General features: G+C 38.2%; 1 protein-coding gene across 4 annotated transcripts in view; it reads left to right on the forward strand.

Annotated features, from left to right (window-relative positions):
• The window catches only part of LOC124802513 (mesocentin-like), a 629,570-nt gene that overhangs the window by 588,998 nt on the left and 22,329 nt on the right, over positions 1-18,243 (forward strand). For all 4 annotated transcript variants that reach the window (XM_047263347.1, XM_047263349.1, XM_047263350.1 and 1 more), the window contains exons 13-14: positions 5,085-5,195; positions 5,702-5,815. In XM_047263347.1, the coding sequence (XP_047119303.1) occupies positions 5,085-5,195; positions 5,702-5,815 (225 nt within the window). The remainder of the gene's footprint in view (positions 1-5,084; positions 5,196-5,701; positions 5,816-18,243) is intronic.

Genomic DNA, 18,243 nt, shown 5'->3' on the forward strand with positions numbered 1-18,243 from the left:
GGTGTGCACAAAAAGAACAGTGAAAGTAGGAAATCAAGTGAAGTCCTACTCACTGTAAGATGCTAATCACTCACTGATATTATGAAAGTTATGGACTGTTGTAGCATGTTTACATCAGGAACATACTTCATTGTTCTTATTCTGGTAATCTATATGCAGGTCACTTGATTTTATTTCAATTCCTTCAGTGTTTGATTCCTTATCCTCTCTGTAGTCAGAAAACCATATTTGCTAAAAACTGAATCATTATAATATGCCATACATTACTGTTTAGTTTAATACTGGCTTCAACTATTTGCTTTAGACCCTTTTCTTCCCCCAATGAACTGGAATATAATTTCTTGAATTTCAAGGGACTTGTTTTTTGGCTGAAAATATAAATATTGTTTTCTTTGTATCTTTATTGACACAAAGTTATTGATTCTATTGTGTACTAAAACTTGCGTACTGTTGTAAAAAAAATATTATATTCAAAATTTTTCGAATGCACTTCATTCACTACATATTAAAATCAAAGTTGGCTGTATACATTAAATGTTACATGTGTAGCACTTGTTTTTGGCATAATTCAGTAGATTTGTTATTCCTAGCATTAATGTAATCAGTGTTACACTCAACACACCATTTGGGTTGGATGTGATCTTGCTGCAGTTGTGTTAATGTCATTTCACATTGTCATTTTTATGCACAAGCATGTATACTTTGTGTTGTACTTTTCACGGACTGAACTGTGTAAGTAATGTTGAAAATGAAACAATTTTTGGTGTAATTCAGTATCTGTAACGTCCAGTCTAATTTCATGTGTAGTAGATAAAACAAAAGCATGAACTGTGTGACTGTTGGTTCAAGTTTTATAGAGAAAGACACAAGATAAAAGAATAACTTGGGGAACATAATCCTGAGAGAACAATTGAATAACCAATGACAGCAACTGAATAACCAGTATCAGTAAAATTTAAACAATGCTGTAAACCTATGCAAACATAAGCCATATGAGAGCAGATGGCCTCAACCACCAAAAAGTATATTTTGTGGTTGACAGAAATGAATTTGTGTACAGTATAGGTTTCACAAAAAGAAACTGAGTTGCTACAATGAGCCCAGTAAAGATAGAAGTTTAAATGCACAGTAGTAACTTTGTGTGTGTGTGTGTGTGTGTGTGTGTGTGTGTGTGTGTGTGTGTAAAGGGGACGTTGGTTGTGTATTATCTATTCTTAAAATAAGAAATCGAAGTAATTTTGTGTTACACAGTATTTGTCGTTACTCTAGAATGGTTTGGTAGAAGCTGGAGTTATAGTCTGACCAAAATTACTTGTTAGTTGGCACCTCATGCCTTGGGCTTTGGTTCCTCTTGTCAGAGCTCAAATGCAGGCCGTGCATTTTTTTCAATGCACCATGACAAAGCTACAGTTAGTTTGCAGTTTTTGAGTAGTGTTGTGTGGACAGATAATGCATTGTAGGACACTACATGCATCCCATTTAGCTGTTGCTAGCCTTAACAATGAAGAGGTCCCCAGCTCATATTTGCACCCTCCTCCCAGTTGTCTGAAATTTAACTGAAGCTCAGCTAACAGCTGATTTGGCAACCCTGTAGCAGTGTTTTTAAAATGATTTGATATGGTACACTCGTTTTTTTAAACATAATTAGTTACTTCATCATACCATGTAAATGTGTAAAAAATTAATTACTCAGTTTCTTTTGACTGCAGTGAATACCTATTGGATACAGAACATTAATAAGGCACAGAAAAGTAGTGGAAACAGCAGTAAGCTAATAACGAAGGTTCAGATTACAGAGTACCTACATGAGGCCTTAAATCAGCAGGTCAAAATGAGAGATAAACTCAGACTGAATTGCAGAATAGTTGTGTTGAAATAAAGGTGTGGAAAAATAGACAAATCAGATGAACTGGAAGAAAAGAAAATAAGTAATAAAAATGAAATATCAGTATGGCAAAATGGATGTTAATAGTCAGCTATAGAGAGAAGACAGAATTTAAACATTTTCAGCCATCGGTTTTTTGACTGTTCTGATACTGTTTTCATTAAGCCTTGATGCCATGGTATATGTCTCAGCCAACTTGTTTCTCATCTTAACTGACAGAGACCAGAGACAGGGTGTCATGGTTGTCAAAGTCGGTTTCAATTGCTGCTGTTAGTGAATACAGGTTAATCTCAATCTGTTTGCGCGTGGACTTTGTGAAGGAAACTGCATGCAGTGGACATTTGGAATCAGGTGTCTCACAAAAGGGCCATGGCTCACAGTAATACATAAAGTTGTTTGTCATCAGTGGGCAAAACAACAGTGGAACTAGACAGTACTGTACTGGATGTGTGTAGTGTTGTCTGACAAGTTGCGATTTTGGCGCATTTCAAATTGTGCAAGTTGCTGAGTGTCCAGTGAGCTGTTTAACCCTCACTCTACAAGGGCTTTTCTTACTGTGGCTTGGATCCACTCATTCATATTACCATGAATGTGAACCAGAATGTTTTTTTTCACCATTCTCAGTGACTAAATATTGCTCTTTCTGCTGCGCCGTCCTGATGAATACACTGGGGACACTCCTGTCTTCCAAGATGGTAACAGTCATGTTCAAAAGGCTGCACATTTATGCTCCTGGTTTAACAAACACATAGTTACCCTATGGAACTTCTATTTGCACACTAAATCACATGATCTTAAGACCATAGAAAATGTCTGAGATTATTTGGAACAGTGAGTGAATCATAGTAGTCGACATCCTCACATTTCGCTGGCTCTGTGTCCTAATCACAAAAAAATGGCTTCAGATATATAAGGCATAACTTAAGAAACTTGTGGTCTCTCTTCTTCACCAAATTGAGCCCATTATGAAGGCTAGAAGCAGTGTTTAGTGTGATATCTCCTGAGGGTGACTAATTACACTAGCCAACGAATTTAAACTTATTTCCTGGTTCTAGTTTGTAAATGGGTGGTTTTGCCTAATTTTGGGGTCCTATATTCACCGGTAAAATCATTTTTTCTCTATCAAGTCACAGTACCTCAATACACAAAAGAACCAAAACATTACAGATGAACATTGACAGAATTAAAAGAAACAAGGCATACATATTCAGAACTATGTATGTATGTATGGGCATGGCCCCAGTAGAAGATCTAAATTAGTTCACAACATAATTTCAACTTTAATCTCCTTTGGTATTAAAAACTGTGGGAATGATGATCTTTATATGTTCGCCATTTCATCATTCTCCGTAACAAAACCCCAGCAGTAGTCGCCCATCATTGAATGGATCCAGTGACCTGGATAGTGGTGTTCCATCATACAGATGTGTTGGTGAAATTGCTAACCCTGTTCATCGCTTATGGCTCCCAAAGTTTCCAGAAATAAATCAAAGTGGGAATGTGAAAAGCGAGTTTCAAGCAGAATTTAATGCCCTATGTTCTTGTAGCTGTCTTAACAGCTCATTCATAATGGAGACATTGTATAATCTCTTCTGTTGTTCAAAAAGCCCTTCACAATTGCTTTGAAAAAGGACCAGGTGGCTTATTTGATGTTTGTGAGTTTGATATCAAAGGTTGAATGTTTCATCAAATTTTCTTATTTGTAGTCCAATAAATACGCCTTCTGTCAGTTTTGCCTCCCTCTGCCAAGGAAACTTTTCTGTCAAATGGGTGAAAGCTCGACCTCCTTCATCATAGCTTTTACAAAGTTCTTCATAAGGCTGAACTTGAGATGAAGAGAAGGCAAAAAGTTATTTTATTGGGTTCAATCAATTGATTGTTTTTGCAGATTTTCCTTTCCAGATGTGTATGATTTTCTTATAGGCCATTCCTTGACTGTATTGTGGTTCTTGCTGTCACAGCTGTCCATAGGCACAAAAACTGTGACATTTTGTGAGCCCATCTTGTAAATCTGTGGCTTCAAGTTACAGACAGGAGTATATTATTACACGCTAGAACATTTTGAAATGTAGATTCAGATTCTACACATCGAAACACATACTAACTGATACATCACATCCCAGGTGCAAAATGGTTGTTGAGTAGTGTTATTTGTCTGATGTGTTTATTACATGTATGAAACAAAGACAACAAATCATATTCTGAGTAATTGGAGGAAAAAAGATATGTGGAGATAGAGAGATGTATTTTGCATTTATCTTTGTATAAATTATGAACATAAAACAATGAAAGAAAAAAATTAGTCTACTGTGCACATAACTGTATTTAAAATTGAAGAAAGGCTCAGAAATTTTGTGTTATTTAAGTCTGGAGAAGAAATTGTTGAGGCAGTATTGAGTAATTGTAAATATGAAGAGTTGTGTCACAGTGAACCAAAATGATACTTACATATTGAAAATATTTGTGCTTTGGTCAAAAAATATAGCTTCAGAAACACACAGCAGTATAAAGTGTTTATTTTCTCCATAGTGTCATTTAGCTCCACTTTACTAATTTTGGAATAGTTTTCTTCATCACTGTGCATGTGAAATAATGTGTGTTGTGTATTTACCACAGGCACTATGCTTCTCAGTTTCTCAATTTAGGATTCTAGGTCGTCCCCCTCCCCCCAGTGAAATGGGTTGCACATTATGATCATGGTGATGGTACTCAAAAGTGTGAATAACAAATGTAATTAAATATTCTGCCTACTAACTCACTGTTGTTTATGTATAAGAAATTCTAAAGTAAAGTCAAAGAGAAGTTTAGACTATTGCTATTTTTGTTACAGCTGCTTTCAGTTTGTGATTGATGTATTGTTTATCATGAACTTGTCGGTAAGATTCAGTGTTTCTTCTGCATTTGAAACTTCGTCCGCTCATTCTTCATTGATTGGGTTACATGGATTTTTGTGATAATGCCTCTGTACAATTTTGTTGTGTACACTGATTGGGACTTGCACATTAAATGCATGATTGAATCAGGGATACATGTTATTAACACCATGCTGTTCCTGATATCAACAAGAGAAACTGCTTTGCATCACGCTTATATTGGAGAATTTTTTTGCAAACATACAGTGTTATGCAGTGACTTGCATATTTTATAGGGTCAGTTGTTGCAGTCTGTGCCATACTAACTGGTCATGGGGTACTTACAGGCAGAGGTGGGCAGTGATGATGGACGATCCCCCCATGTGACAGCAACTGCTGTGACGACTCGAACAGCAACGACTCACGAGGACAAAGAGACAAATGCGAAAACTAGTCAGGTGAGAAAAATAACATTGTGCTACATTGACATGCTTGCCTATTGCTTTAGAACGACAAAGTAAGTACTTACACAATGGAAACTCCCTCTTGGAATATCGACAATGTAAGGAAAAGATAGATTGCTGCTTACCGTCAAGATGAAATGTTAAGTCGCAGACAGACACAATTAGAAGACACTTACATATTAGTTTCAGCCACAGCCTTTATACGAAAAAGAACACACACACACACACACACACACACACACACACACTTACACCTCATGCACATATGACTGCCATCTTCGACAGCTTGGGCAGTTCGGACCATTCTGGTTTGAGCTGCCGGAGATGGCAGTCTTGTAGTGTGTTGAGGTGTGCTTGTTTGTGTGAAGGAATGTCGTGTGTATTTCTCCTTCTTTTCCTGGTGAAGGCTGTGGCAGAAAGCTAATGTGGAAATGTCTTTTAATTGTGCCTATCAGCCTATTACTCATAATTATACTGAATCAAATAACACTGAATTTCAGGTGGAAGAGAAGACAGTAGCCCACACCACAACTACAAGTGGTGCAAGGCAAGAACAACGAACTGTTACTCAGGAAATGAGGGCTACGTCAACAGTAGTTACAACAGATCAACAGGTACTGACATACTGCTTGAAATCTTAAATAAGCATTTACATCGTTCTTGCATGTTGATCGTTGAGTGCCAGATACTGTCACATGAAAATTTCTGTTCTGCATGTGGATGTCAAATGATTGATTTGATGATTGTCTCAAGTTACTGTCATCTACAGAAACATAACCATTCCTCTAGAAGTTGTTTACTTCTATGTCAATCCAGTTTCATGCATTTATTGAGAAAATTAAAATTTCTTTTTTGTGCATTTTTTCTAAATATTCTGCACTTTAGTTGATAATCTTTAGAAATTGTGTCAGCTTGCCATTGTATATTGTGTTGCAGAATGTAACCTTGTATGGCCCTAAGTTTGTGTTGCTATTATGTTATTCAAAATTTATTTTACTGAGCAAAGATTTGTGACAACTAGTCTCTGTTTATGAAATTTAAGTTACGACCATAGTATGAAATGAAATGTTCAAACAAATTATAGAAATGCAGTCAGGTGATATCACTACAGCAGCTGATATTTTGACACATGTATATCCTGTCAGTTTCAAGGCACAAATGCAATGAGAGAGTGCTCTACAAGGAAATTTAAAACGTCATTATTCAGAGCATATGCAGAAAGGCAACAGACACACCATAAACAACTAGCACTGAATATTAATCACCAATGGATGAGCTAGTAGCATTAACTTTGTCCCTACATGATTCGACCAGGAAGCGAGAAGGGCTTATAACAGGAATACCTCCATACCAAAATATAAACAATAATATGACATCATTTTTAACTGCCCCTTTACACACACAGTTACCATAATTACAGTGTGACATGTTTATGTAGCACTAAACTGTCGCAGAATAAGAGATTGAGAACTTACGCAAGTGCAATGTAGTAGTCACCTGTATTTTAATCTCACTGTAACAGTTGCTTTTCACTTAAAGTTAAACTAATAACTATTTGAAAAGCTTTTAGACTGATTCTTATAGCTATTAATTATGGAAGCAACAATCATGACTGAATTCAGGACAGAGGAGGAAGTTTAAGTTCAAGATTAAATATTCTACACAAACAGAAAAGAAATGAAACTCATTTGAAGGCAATGTGTTATTCTTTATATACAGTATGGGGTTACTGAGTGGTCAGTTTACGAATCTGAGTGTCCTAACTGAAGGATAATAGTTCTTCAGTATGTTACTTTACCATTTGAAAGATATAGTCGGTGCTTGCAGCTAAGTGAGTGAGCCAATCACCCTTTGGATAAATGCACTACATGTTGTCAAACAATACGACGGTCATGTTTTCCAAGTATCATCCTCAGTATTGCCCATTTAGCGAAATGCATAGCACACCCATGACACATGTCCATTTGCAGTCCAAGCTCATCGTCACTGTCTTTCTGTGCTGGCTTTGTCTTAGACATAACAAACAGTTAGTACTGAAGAAGCTATAGTGCCCTATCGAACATTCGCAAATTGTTGTTTAAAAAGGATTTGAACATAAGTTCTTGTATTGCATTATAATATTTACATGATGAATGATTCAAAATACATATAAATATTGAACAAAATATGAAACTGATAATTTACAAAACTTAAATTTATGTAATTTTGCTAGTTATGAGAATAACCAACAGATGGTTCCACAGACTGGACAACTCACATTTACGGACAACCAGTACAGAAAACACTTAAAATTACCCAGATTTCCAACAGATAACATTACAAACTGGTCAGCACATTACAGATGACTAGACTAATGACTAGGGTGAGGGAAGAGGGGGGGGGGGAGGATAAGAGAGAGGAGGTAGAGAGAGATTAATTGCATAAGTAGCCTTATTGTTACAGGTTCTAAGCATAAATTAAGAAAAAATCTCCGTCTCTAATCTCAAATGCCAACAGCTCAAAGTGCACGTCAGAATCTCTACATCTGTACTCCACAAGCCACATTACAGTGGAAGGTACTTTGTGTACAGGTGTCACATCTCATTTTGCCTGTTCCAGTCGTGTGTGGTTTGGAGGAAGAATAGTTTCTGGTAAGCGTATGTGTGAGTGCAGATCTCTCTAATTTTATATTTTATCTTTGCAGTCTTTTTGTGAGATATATGTAGGACAAAGAAATACATTGGTTGACTCTTCTGGGAATGTACCCTGTCGGTACCTTAATAGTGAACCATACTATGATGCAGAATGCCTCTCTTGCAGTGTTCACCACTGGAGTTTGATAAGCATCTCTGCGATGCTTTCGCACTTCCTGAATGAAACTGTAATGAAATGTGCTGCTCTTCTTTGGATCATCTCTATTTCCTTTATCAGTCCTATCTGTTACAGATTTCAAGTATTGGTCAAATGTGCATTTTATAAGTTATTTCATGTGTTGATGGACTACCTTTCCCGAGGCTTCTTTCTGTGAATCTCAGTCTGGTATCTGACTTACCCATGATTGATTTGATGTGGTTTTTCCACTTCAAATCACTTTGTATGCATTCTTATTGACAGTGATTGTTCTGCAATTGTGTAATCATACAATAAAGGGTATTTCTGTGTATTTGCAATTTAGAATATACTACATTTGTTTATGTTGTGGATTGATTGCCACTCTCAGCACCAAGCATCGAGATGTACCTCTACATCAGTATTCCACAAGCCACCTGATAGTATGTGGCAGTGGTTATGTCTGGTGCCACTAACTGGTCTTCCTTCCCTGTTGCATTCATGAATGGCTTTTGGGAAGAGGGATTGTGCGTAAGCGTTTGCATTAACTCTAATTTCTCAAATTCTCTCGTTGCCTTGCATCAGTCCTACCCAGTTAGGGTCCCAGATTGATGGACAGTACTCAAAAATCAGTCAAACAAGTGCCTTGTGAGCTCTTTTTCTGTGAATGAATTACATTCCTTTTCCTCGTGAGTCTCAATCTGGTGTGTGATTTACCTACTATTTGGTCCTGTGCAGTTCTTCCTGCATTTCACTCCAATTTTCTAACAGTGCAGCTTCTCTTTATATGACAGAATCATCTGCAAAAAGCCTCATGGAACTTCCAGTGTTTTCTCTCCATTCGGAATGACATCCTGTGTTGTGCATGCTAGAAAATCTTCAGTCTAATGACACAGTTGGCCTGATATTCTGTATGGTCATATTTTGTTCATTAAGTGGCTGTGTGAAACTGTATTGAATGCCTTCTGGAATTTAAGAAACCCAACATCTACATGAGTGCCTGTATGTTCTGCTTTCTGGATGTTGTGGATGAACAGAACGAGCTGAGTTTCCCATGTACGTTGTTTTCGAAATCCATGGTGATTGTTACAGAGGAAATTTTAAGTCTCATAAAATGTTATAATATGCTAGAATAAAACACCTTCCAAAATTCTACATCGATGTGAGAGCTAATAGGGCTGTAGTCTTGTGTAACTGTTCGACAACCCATCTTGAAAATGGGAATGATCTGTGCTTGCTTTCAGTTATTAGGAGCACTTCATTCCTGAAGAGACATATGGTCCGCAGCTGGTAGAAAAGAAGCAAGTTCTTTCACATACTCTGTATAGACTCAAATTGGTACATCCTCAGCTCCAGTGATCTTTCTTCTATTAAGCACTTTCAATTGCTTTTCTGCCCCTTGGTCATTTATATTAATATGTCATTTTATCATTCGTGCGAATATTTAAAGTAGGAACAACATTACAATCTTCCTTTGTGGAGAAAGACATTTAGTAGATAGAATTTTACTTTCAAATTTATTGAGTGCTTCTTGCATAGCCCTCCTTATGCTAATTTTGGTTTTGTTTAGCTTTTATTTGTCTGTGAGGCTTTGACTATATTTAAATTTGCAGTTAATCTCTTTTTGCTTTTATAGCAGCGTTCTAACATAGTTGTCAAACCAAGGCACATCTTTTTCATACCTCATAATCTTGCATGGCACATATATGTCTAAAGTGTATTGTACAATACTGTTGACTTTGTTCCCTTAGGTTCAAAATTGTCAGTGCTGGAGGTGAAATTTTCATGTTGACCCGTTAGATAATCTGAAACCTGTCTCTGCGTCTGTGTTTGTCACATTGAGGTGCCAAAAGTCATGGGATACATCCTAACATTGTGTTGCACCTCCTTTTGCCCAACATAGTGCAGCAATTTGACATGGCATGAACTCAACAAGTTATTGGAAGTCCCCTGCAAAAATATTGAACCATTCTGCCTCTACATCTGTCCATAATTGTAAATGTCTTGCCGTTGCAGGATTCTGTGCACAAACTGACCTCTCAATTATGTCCCATAAATGTTTGATGGGATTCATGTTGGGTGGCCATATCATTCGCTTGAATGTGTCCAGTATGTTCTCCAAACCTGTCATGAATAATTGTGGCCTGGTCACCTGGAACATTGTCATCCATAAAGATTCCATTGTTGTTTGGGAACATGAAGTCCATGAATGGCTGCCAATGGTCTCCAAGTTGCCGAACGTAACCATTTCCAGTCAATGATTGGTTCAGTGGGACCAAAGGACTCAGTCCATCGTATATAAACACAGTCCACACCATTATGGAGACACTACCAGCCTGCACAGTGCCTTGTTAACAACTTAGGTCAATGCTTCATGAGATCTGCACCACACTCCAACCCTACCATCAGCTCTCATCAACTGGAATTGGGACTCACCTGCCAAGGCCACGGTTTTCCAGTCGTCTAGGGTCCAGCTGATATGGTCATCAACCCAGGAGATGTTGTATTGTTAGCAAAGGCACTCACATAGGTCGTCTGCTGCCATAGTCCATTAATGCCAAATTTTGCCACCCTGTTCTAATGGATTCATTCGTCGCATGTCCCACATTGATTTATGTGCTTATTTCATGCAGTATTGCTTGTCTGTCAGCACTAACAAGTCTACACAGATGACGCTGCTCTTGGTCATTAAGTGAAGGCCATCGGCCACTGCATTTTTTTGTGGTGAGGTAATGCCTGAAATTTGGTATTCTTGGTACACTCTTGACGGTATGGATCTCGGAATATTACATTTTCTAATGATTTCTGAAATGAAATGTCCCATGCATCTAGTTCCAACTACCATTCCTTGTTCAAAAGTATGTTAATTCCTGTTGTGTGGCCACAATCATATTGGAAACCTTTTTTATGAATCATCTGGGTATAAATGGCAGTTCTGCCGATGCACTGCCCTTTAATACCTTGTGCATGTGATACTACTACCATCTGTATATGTGCATATCACTGCCCCATGACTTTCATCACCTCAGTGTCTTTTTCACAGGAGGACTGGTGCTAATGCATTGTTCTGGAATAACAGATTTGCTTGGCTGTTGTAAGCATGTATGACACTTATGCTCAGTACACCATTCCTCCACGGTCCTGATGGTTGTCATATGATGTCACGTCTCCAAGGAGTACAATAGACACTCACTCTACACAAACCAAGACCATCCTTTGCAAACCCTAAAATGGCCCTAATACTAAAATGTGGTTGAAAAATGTGCTTCACACCGTTTTTTAGGGGAGTATGACCATCCTGTTGGAAGTCTTATCTGCATAAGGAAAAAAGACTGTAAACTTTGGGGCCCCCTCTATATTTTAATCCCTCACCCAATTCACAATTGGTCGATACGGTAGCATGTTTGTGTTCTGTCTTTCACTGCAACCATTCTGGCAAAAGGTGACTTTGAGATAGGCTATCTCGGCTGACAAACTTTCAGGGTTTGAGATGACATGGACTCTATGAACCAAGGTATGAAGTACCCTTTCATGCAGGGCTAGATGGTGGTAACTATGAACCTCAAGATACAAATCAGTTGATTTGCCTTCCAATAAATGGCCTGTCCCAATGAACCGTCAGCCTTCTACCTGACCAACACATCAGGGAGTATGATGTGAATATTTGGGTTCAGTGAATTCAGATGTTTCAGAAAGTGTTTAAATTATCCATTCTACTAGGCCAAACAAAAAAAATATCGTCTGCATATATAAATAAGCTAAGGAAAGATTTAAACTTTGTACTGATGTCCAAACATTTGACAGTTCTTGATTTTATAAGTTCTGTTAAAACAGGCTGTTTTTTGAGTGCCTTCTGATACTGCTGAGGATGTTTGGAGAGAATAATTTCATATGTTGACTGGTACATGTTCGCCAAAGAGTACTATTACAGAAGTTGGGAGGTCTGCTTCGTGTTCATCATAGGCCTATTGTCAGTAACATGGGTGCTGTGACTTATTGTGTAGCAAAACACCTTACCGTGTAGCAAAACACCTTACCGTGTAGCAAAACACCTTACCGTGTAACAAAACACCTTGCTGCTCTTTGAGATGACATGGACTCTATGAACCAAGGTATGAAGTACTCTTTCATGCACTAATAGGTTACTGTGTATGTCACATTAAGAACTTGGAAAATTTCTTACGTTGATGTTATAATGAATTTTGATGTGGTCTCTCTCTTGACTTGCATTCCTCTGATTCATTACAATTCATTCAGGTTAGGTTTGGTGATGGATTAATGAATGTATTTTGACATATGCGATTTCCACTTACTTTTTATTCAACAACCAGTTCTATGAACAGACAGATGGTGTTGCAGTGGAGAGTCCTCTGTCACCTGTTGTTGCCTATCTGTTCGTCAAGACTTTGATTGGTTGGTTGATTTGGGGGAGGGGATCAAACGGCGAGGTCATCGGTCCCATCGGATTGAGGAAGGATTGGGAAGAAAGTCAGCCATGCCCTTTCAAAGAAACCATCCCAGCATTTGCCTGAAGCAATTTAGGCAAATCACGGAAAATCTAAATCAGGATGGGCGGACATGGGTTTGAACTGTCATCATCCTGAATTCGAGTCCAGTGTGCTAACCACTGTGCCACCTCTCTCAGTTAAGATTTTGAGCAACATATACTGGAGTTGTCAGCATTGAGACCTGCACGATTTTTTAGATATATACCCAACTACACTGTAACTTTATCGCATGAAGAAGCATAAATACATGAGAGACAAATTACGTACAGCAGAAAACACACAAGTGGCCACCTGAGCCTTGCATTCCATCTTATATGGTCATTATTTCTAACAGGGGACACAGCTGGCAGGTTGCACACACTACTGTCATACCAGCAGGCTGGGTGGCCTCTCGTGGCTGAATTATGCACGGTGAACTATAAACGATTGAACTATAAAATGGTACACACACAAATTTGATAGTTAAAGCATAAACAACACTTATGTTGTTTAGCCTTATGGAAGTGAGAATTCAAAAACTTTTGTGGAACATCTGAATTCAATCCATCTGAATATTAGCTTCTTGGTGGAGGTGGAAAAGGATGGCTGTCTTCTCTGTCTCGATGTGTCAATCAGGAGGAAGGTTGATTGTACGTTGGGACATTCTGTTTCTATGAAGTTAACTCACACTGATTTGTATCTTATGGCTGATAGTTGACACCGTCTGGCTCAGTGTAAAGGGGTACTAAGTACCTTGGTTCATAGCACCCATGTCATCTCAGACCCTGAAAGTCTGTCAGTTGAGTTAGCCTACCTCGAAGTCACCCTCCATCAGAATGGTTATAGTGAAAGACAGATCAAACACACATTGTGCTATCGACCAACCATGAATCAGGTGAGGAACGAAACTACTCAAGTGACATTAAAGTCTATGGCCTTTTTGCCATATGCAGGTAGTATTTCCAAAAGGACTGGTGGTATTCTGTGGAAACATGAGTGAAATCTGGTTTTCGACCACGATCTAAGACTAGTGCCCTTTACGGATCTATGAAGGATGATCTCAGTTTGTGGATGTGTACTCTATACCTTGCAGTAATGGCATGTCATACATTGATCAGACCATCAAGACTATGGAGGGCAGGTCTACTGAGCATAAGTGTTCCACATGCTTTCAATAGCTGAACAAATCTGATATTGCAGAACATTGCCTTAGCACCAGTCACCCCATGGAATAAAACAACAAAGAGATTCTGACATTAACTTCCAGCTATTGGGTTAGTGTCATTTAGGAAACAGTTGAGATTAAATTTGGATGTAGCTTGTAAACAGAGACAGAGGGGGTTTTTGCTTTGGAACCTTCTGACAGCATAATGCTACTTGCTCACCTGTTGATAATTAATATTCACTATCGACAACTTCTGTCATCTTTGGTTGTGTGTTGGCCCTAGTTGTTTACGGTGTGTGTGTGTGTGTGTGTGTGTGTGTGTGTGTGTGTGTGTGTGTGTGTTTTACCTTTTTTTATTTGCGCTACAAACCAAGGCCATGAATTTCCTTGCACAGCATGTTTTAACTGCATTTGTCTCCTGGAATGACAGGGTGTCTGCCAGTCAAAATATCGGTTTTTGTTGAAGACATCATCCAGCTGCATTCTCATAAATTGTTAAATAGTCACTATTTAGTTTTTTAACTTTCTTTTAGCATTCTTCACTGTTTTCAGGTAATATCAACGCATCTATGAAGGATTCACATTTAAATTTACACTACATAAAAGCAAATAAGTGCCATGCTTTTCACTTTGAATACTCACACTTCTTACTTTTTCTAAGTGAGGCTATGGCAATCTTAACAGAATGCATTGAAGTCACAGTTTGTGTGGCTGAGATATGTGTAATAAATACTGTGTAAATCTAAATGTTCATCTTCTGTAAATGTATGTAAGATCATCTATCGAGTAAATGATAATGAAATAAATTTGAAATCCTAAATCGTAAACAGTTGCTGCAAATGTTTGCTCACAAATGTATGTAAGTCACAACGGTTGTTAATGTGTATGGAGAATTCGTATTTTTGAGGCCACTACATAATCTCATTTGAAAATCTTTAGAACTATACACTTCACAAATAGGCATGAAAGTCCCCTAATTGCCTTCTAACGTGTCATTCCAGTTTGAGTTACAACCACTGTGGCACTTTCTTCTAACATGGTTTCTTTTCTCAGCTTTGTATGCTTAAAAATGTCATTTTATGTGTAATTTAATATCTATGGCGGTAAAACTGTTGTTTTTCTTTCTCTTCCATCTTCTTTCTATTAACAAATGGTCATCATTTGTTAGATTTACAAAGAAATCTGTTGTAATTTTGGATTATGTTTGTTTATTTTCGCTCCATGGGATAACAGTTAATTTCATTCCTATGCACAAGGAATAAAAATTTAGTCCAGTTTTTGTACTCTGGCAGGCAAAAATTTCAGTCATCAAACATGAAATTAATTTCACAAATTAAGAGTAGCACAAGTAGGTAGTTACAATTTCATGGGAATATGCTTCATCACATATGCAGAATCAGTATTTTCTTAAGTTACAAATTGCCCACACTCTGCCAGTGTAGTGTGATTATATAAATTATGCCTCGGTTGCAAGACTGCTTGCATGTCAGCCGTTTGCCCACCCATGGCCATTTGTGTCCATGCGTGCCCTGCTGTCCCCAGGTGGGCATGTGAGTTGGTTCAAAAAATGGTTCAAATGGCTCTGAGCACTATGGGACTTAACTTCTTAGGTCATCAGTCCCCTAGAACTTAGAACTACTTAAACCTAACTACCGTATTTACTCGAATCTAAGCCGCACTCGAATCTAAGCCGCACCTGAAAAATGAGACTCGAAATCAAGGAAAAAAATTTTTCCCGAATCTAAGATGCACCTGAAATTTGAGACTCTAAATTCAAGGGGAGAGAAAAGTTTTAGGTCGCACCTCCAAATCGAAACAAAGTTCGCCTAGTTGTAATATGAGACACAATTTAGGTCAAATGTTATGACGATACAGCTGCAGTAGTTTGCTTCGAGTTGTAAGCTTAGCAGTTACGGTTTACCAGGTAGCCATTGCTACGCGTCACGCGCTCCGTCCGTATTTATACGGATATCCTTCCTTTTTCACGTGCTTCGTCTGGTTTGAATTGATTGCTTATTTTTCTTTGATCTGATAAGTGCCGTTCTCTTTGATATAGGTGTTTACGTCACTCTAAGCTGAAAATGCATTACTGTACTGTGTCATGCATTGTTTGTCGCATTCTGATAGTGCGTGTTTACGGCCTGTCGCCGCTCGCGGCGTGACTTGCTTTTGTGCGCGCTACCGCCGCTTACAAATAAAAAAATAGAGAGGAGTTGTCTCATTAGCGAAACATTTGTTGTTACTTACACTACTTCTTTCTTTGATAATGATCAACAAGAACCAAATAATAGACTGCGTATGATAGATGATGTTCTGAACGAAATTTTAGCGAAAATTTTTCTCCGTTTGAAAATCTTTGCAGGCGCCTCTTTAGTTCATTACATTCTGCACAGAAATTAGAGTCATCTTAGATTTAAAAATCTAGTCAGTTGCCGTGCTTCATTTCTGACTGTATCACTATCAGGCATAAGAATAATACGAATATAAACGTGACATGATATGTATATTCTTCCGTGTTTGCTGTTGTCTCACTCTAGTTTCGTAGTTTATTAGGCAGACAGGATTTAAATGAGATAGTAGCAAACACGAAACAATACATGGCAAAATGTTTATATTCATATTAATCTTATGGCGAAGAGAATACTACATGTGATTCACAATTCATAAAAGCTCCTATTAGCAACCATCTCTTCTCACAGGTAGGAAAAAATTCAGAACGTAGAGTTGGCCGTATTGACAAACATCCCAAACAGTCTTGCCAGTCGGATTTTCGTAGTACATTGAAATGCTGCTACATTCGAAGATCAACAATACAGAATTTGTATTTACTTCGTTGGATAATGTACCAAAACGCAGTGGTAGAAACTCTGGGCGGAGGAAAAAGGCTCGTCTTCCACTTTTTTTTTAAATTTATTTACTGACGCAGAGATTTTGGTGCCAGTATTTATCTTTGTGCCAACAAAGCATGCCTGTGTGGCGCTACATATATTCGACGGCAGAAGTTAGTTGTGGCGGCACCCACCAACATTTTTCAGAACTCCCGCTTGCTTTGCACTCGATTCTAAGCCGCAGGCGGCTTTTTGGATTACAAAAACCGGAAAAAAAGTGCGGCTTGGATTCGAGTAAATACGGTAACCTAAGGACATTACACACATCCATGCCCGAGGCAGGATTCGAACCTGCGACCGTAGCGGTCGCGCGGTACCAGACTGTAGCGCCTAGAACTGCTCAGCCACTCCGGCCGGCGCATGTGAGTTGGAATAGCCTTTATTATGCCATCATATTCAAAACATAGTTATCCTGATGGTTTGAAATTGAGTGACAAACCAGAACTTGAACCCAGGTCTCATTCATCGCTCATCATGATGTTTTGATTACATTATGGTCCCAGTTTCATTCAATATATTACATCGTATTTTGAACATGTTTTCTCATCTTCATGTATATCAACAAACAGGTTAAAATGAAATATGTGCTATGTAGAGCCTATTCTGAATAGTATTGGAAGGTAGTAGGAAAGTAGGTGAAGTCCTGGTGTTTTTCTTGTTGCGATGATGTAAGTCACCTCACCAATAGAATGACTTCTTCAGTGATGTCATATTGCTTTTAGCTGTTACTGTTTTTATTTTACTATTGAAATTTCAGCATTTGTTCCATTGTCAAGCATCTACAAAACTTAACACAATATGCTGAGAACAATGTAACATGGGATTATTGTACATGCAACCAATTTTGCAGTTTGTTGATGTTTATGTACTTACAAGATTTTTGACATGCAGGTTGAAGCTGGGCACAGATTACAACATAATATGCATGCACATCAAAGAGCAACCAGTCAACACTCCCAGTTACTTATTGGTCATGACATTCCATTTTATGCACTGTAATTTTGAATGTATTGTATGTATCATGACACATTGACCCATCTAAAAATGCACACTTATACTACACCAGACTAAAAGTGTAAAACAATCAAAAAAATTTTTATTTATGAGAATATATTGTGAGTGTTCTTTGAAGGCACTGTAAATTTCCATTAGTCATCCTTTCTATTAGTCTTCCTTGCTACTGGTGTTACAATTGCAGTTTTGTAGATGTGCACTAAGTGAGAGTTTGGAGTTCTCACTTATGTTTGTGTGCTCTGTAAATCTGGTGAAGAAACATCTACCTGTTTGTTCTATAATTGTATCTAAAAACAAAGATTCTGTAACTTACCAAACGAAAGCGTTGGTATGTTGATAGAGACAATAAAAATAACAAACACAAACACACAAATTTCAAGCTTCATCAGGAAAGAGGGAAAGGCGAAAGGATGTGGGTTTTAAGGGAGAGGGTAAGGAGTCGTTCCAATCCCGGGAGCGGAAAGACTTACCTTGGGGGGAAAAAGGGACAGGTATACACTCGCAAACACACACATATCCATCCACACAGGTATACACACACACATATCCATCCACATATGCGAGTGTATACCTGCCCCTTTTTCCCCCCCAAGGTAAGTCTTTCCGCTCCCGGGATTGGAATGACTCCTTACCCTCTCCCTTAAAACCCACATTCTTTCGTCTTTCCCTCTCCTTCCCTC

Source organism: Schistocerca piceifrons, chromosome 6 (genome assembly GCF_021461385.2).
Source record: "Schistocerca piceifrons isolate TAMUIC-IGC-003096 chromosome 6, iqSchPice1.1, whole genome shotgun sequence".
Taxonomy (NCBI): domain Eukaryota; kingdom Metazoa; phylum Arthropoda; class Insecta; order Orthoptera; family Acrididae; genus Schistocerca; species Schistocerca piceifrons.